General features: G+C 39.2%; 1 protein-coding gene across 1 annotated transcript; it reads right to left on the minus strand.

Annotated features, from left to right (window-relative positions):
• Window positions 1-3723: 3723 nt before the first annotated feature.
• Window positions 3724-4989, minus strand: LOC101685412 (olfactory receptor 52B2). The gene has a single exon (XM_004781196.3). It carries the CDS (start codon window positions 4802-4804, stop codon window positions 3836-3838), a length of 969 nt encoding a protein of 322 aa, XP_004781253.1. The 5' UTR covers window positions 4805-4989; the 3' UTR covers window positions 3724-3835.

A 4989-nucleotide genomic window follows, 5' to 3' on the forward strand; every position in this document is an offset into this window, starting at 1 on the left:
TTATTTGCCCCATAGAGTTGAGGGTCCATATCTGGGCTCTCTACTCTGTTCCACTGGTCTCAATTTTCAAATCAAAATTAATGCAAAATATCCATGATGAACAAGTCACCAACACTTTAAATAAAGATAGGACTGACCATGCTGTACTGAGCCATGTCAGAGCCCAAGGCAAAAGAGAAAATGGGAGCACCTTTATATGTGTTTTCATGTGCTTTTAATGGTTAACTTTTTCCCTAATTTTATTTTGAAAGCATTATTTATGAGTTTCTCCCATTAAAACGACTAGAATTAGAGTAAATTTTAATTTTACATAAATAGTATATTTAAACTTAATGTTGTGAGTTTTAATATACTGACTTTTCAGTGTTTTTTTTTTTTTACTTTTAAGATTCATTTATTTATTTGAGAGAGTGTGTGTTTGCCACCTCATGAGTTGGGGAAGGGTAGAGGACAAGAATCTTGAAGCAGACTCTCTGATGAGTGAGGAGCCCAACACAGCGCTTGAACTTAAGACCCATGAGATCATGACCTGGGCCAAAAACCAAGAGACAGACACTTAACCAACTGAAACATCCAGGTGCCCCCAGTGTTCAATATTTTTTTTCAAACCACTTTAATTCTGGGAAAATATTAGTCATACTCCCAGCCCTACATAGTAAAATGTCTGCAGCAGTCCAAGATGTCAAGATGTACACACTGGATAGTATATACTTATACTACACTATCCAGAGGAATCAAGAAGATCTCATCTGAATCAATAGTTTATTAAGTTTATTCCAAGAAAACCTAAAATTTCTAGGAACAAAATATTTATCCCCTTCCCAGAAACTTACCCCAGTTCAAGAGAAAGTTCTTCCTCAACGTGTGAGAGAAGCTGAGTGAAATAGGGCAGTATTTGGACCTCATCCTTTGGGCAAGGAGAGAGCTTCTACTCCACTAGATCTTTAGGGAGCATATGGTTTAATTAGATGTCATTGCTGTGGAAAGCCAGAGGACAAGGTAATCACCTCTAACTTGGGGGGATTGGTGAAGACTTTAAAAGTAATTGACATCAATACTCTACCATTTGCCAGGTGAGTGGCCTTCATTATTCATCCTCTCTGAAACTTGGGTGCCCTTGTGTATAAAACAAATAGCAAAGGTACTATCTCATAAGGCTGTGTAAGGATTAAATAAGTTAATGCAGCAGAGCACTTAACATGGCTCCCAGCATAGATTAATCTCTTAATAAACATTAGCTATTATTTTAAGCTATAATTATTAATACTATTATATACAAATAGGTTGCTATCTGGCCATGTGTTTTAAGGTAGAAATGGAAAAGTTAGGACTACATTATTAAGTTAATGCATGGCTTAGAAATTACCCTATAGTCCTATGATTTCTAAACTGCAGCTAATGAAGCACTAGGTTATTTTAGAAATGTAAATTGATGTGCAATCAGAAAAATGATATGGACATGGACACAAATATCTATGGTCACATTACTGTGGGATATGCTGCAAACTCTAGTCTTCCCTTTGACAACTACATGCATGACCCACAGTGTCAGTATTTTTCACTTATTTGACCATGGAACTTTCTTTAAAACATCTATTGTGATATCTGCTATTTCTGCAGAATAGTCTATAGAAAACACTTCTATAAGTAATGAAGATTACCTGAAAGTATTTGACAGCTCTGCCTTTTAGAATGTTTAATTTCAAGTCAATTTATAATTTAGGTTACAGTATAAAAGACTGAAAACAATGAAATCAATTAATAAGCTAATGTGTTATCTGAGGTGAAAGATGATAACAGACATAAGTAATTGGTAGAGGAAACATTTAAAGGAAAACTAACAATACAAAGAACATAGCATTAATGAAATATTTCTCAGATATCTACTATGAACCAAGGATTGTATTAAGTATTATACATATGGTTTATTTCATTTTATCATCTCAATTATTATATATATGATTTATTTCATGTAATCTTCTCAATAATCCTATGAGGTATTATTGCTATCCCCATTTTATAGATTAAAAAAATGAGGACTAAAAATATTATATATGTTTCACACATTCACACAGCTAGAAAATAATAGCGATAGGGCTTTAATCCTGACAGCACTGCAAATATTAGCCACATAATTATTTAGTGGTACAATTGGTATTGGTAATAATCATTAACTTCTTGAGGAACAGGACAGAAAGGAAGAAGTTGAGAAACTCCCCAGGGTTTCCAGCTCAGTGAAGCTGATTGAATCATCATAATCTAGGTCCTAAGAAAAGGGATGGAATAGAAAGAAAAGCTAGCCTTAATGGGAGCTCTACATCCTGGAGGAGAAATCCAGTTGATAGGTATATTTATGCATCAAAAACTCAAAAAAGATTTCTGGGGTGGAGAGAGGGATGTCGGACTCATTTGTGTCGATGGTGGTTGAAGAAATGAGTGTATATGATCTCTTCTGAAAAAGCATGAAAGAATGAGGGGCAAGACTTTAAACTCCAAGAGACTACCTCAAACTGCTAACCTGGCCAGGAACAATGTGCTATAATTCCTTACACTGAGAAGGGTCGGGGGCCAGGTTAGAAGAGAAAATCAAGAGAGCCCTGTTTCTTCCTACTCTAGTCTATTCCCTGGTCTCTGTGTTACAGCAAAGGTGTAAGAAGTAAGAAGCTCTGCACTCTACAGCTTCTTTGCCTCCCTGACGCCAAGCTGCCTCTGTGAGGAACTGGTTTACTCATCACTGGTTTGTGGACTAATTTAGCTGATCACTTGAGTGCATAATAGAAATGCATGCTCTAACATCAGGATGTGATTGTGCTCTCATTCATTTTTCAAACATTTGTTAAGTGCCTGGCATTTTATAATGCACTGGAGTACAAATATGAATGACACTGATTTCAAGGAGTTTACAGTTAATTCGGGTACAAATAAAGAAACAACCCATTACAATTCACTAAACACATTTTGAGATTTGTACAAGATACAATCAATATACAAAGATAGCTGTCTTGGATTGCTTGGAAAAGTGAGGGAAGAGTTTTCAGGGAAGGTAGTTCTTCTTCTGAAATTTGAAGAATGATTTCTAGATGGCTGAAGGGCATGCATGACTATTTTTCATAAACACCTTCCAGGAACACCTGGGTAACTCAGTCATTAGGCGGCTGTCTTTGTCTCAGATGATGATCCCAGGATCCTGGGATCGATCCCCACATCAGGCTCCCTGCTTAGTGGTGAGCTTGCTTCTCCCTCTCCCACTCTCCCTGTTTGTGTTCCCTCTCTCACTGTCTCTCTACCTCTCTGTCAAATACATAAATAAAAAGCTTAAAAAAATAAAAATAAATAAATTTTAGAATAGATAAATAAATAATACCTGCCACTGTAAAAGTTAGGACACAGAGCTTCCTGAGTCTGTACAAACAATCAGTGAACATTTGGAGATTAAAAAAAACAAACTGGAACCCCTTCAGATGTTAAATATAAAATTATTTTCATCCATGTGCTTATAACCCACTTCATGTTGTGTTCAATTCTCTGTGTTTCTGGAGTACGTCTGGTCTACTAGATACCAAATGTTCACATGAGAGTCATGTACATTTAGTTATTATCTCTGGGATGTGGAGAAGGGATATGAGAAGAGAAGATAAAGCAAACAAAGAAACAGGAGAGGAGGCAAAGATGAAGAGCCAGAAGAGAAAAAAAAGAAAAGATGGAAGGGACTGATGACAACAAAGAAGGAAGAGAAAGAGGAAGAGAAGTAAAAGCCCTCCTAGTCCAAAAAAATCTCTGTATTTTATGCTTAGTTTCCTTGATAAAGCTTGGAGTGCAGATTCATGGGGAGCCATTAGCCCAGAGGGGAAGCACAGCACCAAGTCTTGATGTCAAAGAACCGGTGGGCTACACCCTCCCGGATTTGCTTAGTCTTCACACCATAGACGATGGGGTTGAGCATTGGTGGCACCACCACATAAAGATTGGCCAGCAGGATATGGACATGTCGAGGAATGTTACGTCCAAAGCGGTGGGTCAATAATGTAAAGAAGGATGGAACATAAAACATGAGGATGACACAGAGGTGAGAGCCACAAGTGCTGAGGGCCTTGTGCCGGGCATCCTGGGAGGGCAAACGAAACACCGCTCGGAGGATCAGTGAGTAAGACACAGCAATGAGGATCACATCCAAGATGACCATGACAATGGGCACTGAGAAGCCATACCAGATGTTAATGGTGATGTCAGCACAAGCCAAGCGAGCCACTCCAATATGCTCACAGTAGGAATGGGGGACGATGTTGGTCTGGCAGAAGGGCAGCCGCTTCAATAAGAAGATCACTGGAAAGATGATGCAGAAGCTTCGGGTGACAATGGCCAGAGCAATCCTTCCCACAACACGCCATGTTAGCACTGTTGTATAATGCAAGGGGGCACAGATGGCCACAAAACGATCAAAGGCCATGGCTAATAGAATGGCTGACTCCCCCACAAACATCACATGGACAAAAAAAACTTGGGTGACACAAGCATCAAAGGCAATGTCATGGGCATGGAGCCAAAAGATGGCTAGAGCTTTGGGTACAGTAGTGGTGGATAACAGGATATCTGTGATGGCCAACATAGAGAGGAAGAAGTACATGGGCTCATGAAGATTACGTTCCATGATGATGACCACTATCAGGATGGTGTTCCCCAGGACAGCAGTGATATACATGAGGCAGAGGGGTACTGATAGCCAAATGTGGTAAGACTCCCACCCAGGGATGCCCAGTAGGACAAAAACTGCAGGATGGAAGATGGTAAAGTTGGTGTGAGTCATGATGCACTTTAGGGTCCTCTCTGTAACACCTCAGAAGCCGAAGAGTCTGCTAAAAGTGACAGGAACAGAAAGGATTCCTGAGTGTGTGCGGAGACCATAAAAGATAGCACTGGGTTCTAAACTGTGGGACTCTCTAGACAAGTTCTCCCAGAGAATGCTCATTTGGGTGTAGGAATGACTTTTGA

This window comes from Mustela putorius, unplaced genomic scaffold, assembly GCF_011764305.1.
Source record: "Mustela putorius furo isolate JIRA1106 unplaced genomic scaffold, ASM1176430v1.1 tig00000238_pilon_pilon_pilon, whole genome shotgun sequence".
Taxonomy (NCBI): Eukaryota; Metazoa; Chordata; class Mammalia; order Carnivora; family Mustelidae; genus Mustela; species Mustela putorius.

Coding starts and splice junctions, on each gene's coding strand:
- LOC101685412 (XM_004781196.3), bottom strand. CDS start 4,804: ATGACTCACACCAACTTTACCATCTTCCATCCTGCAGTTTTTGTCCTA.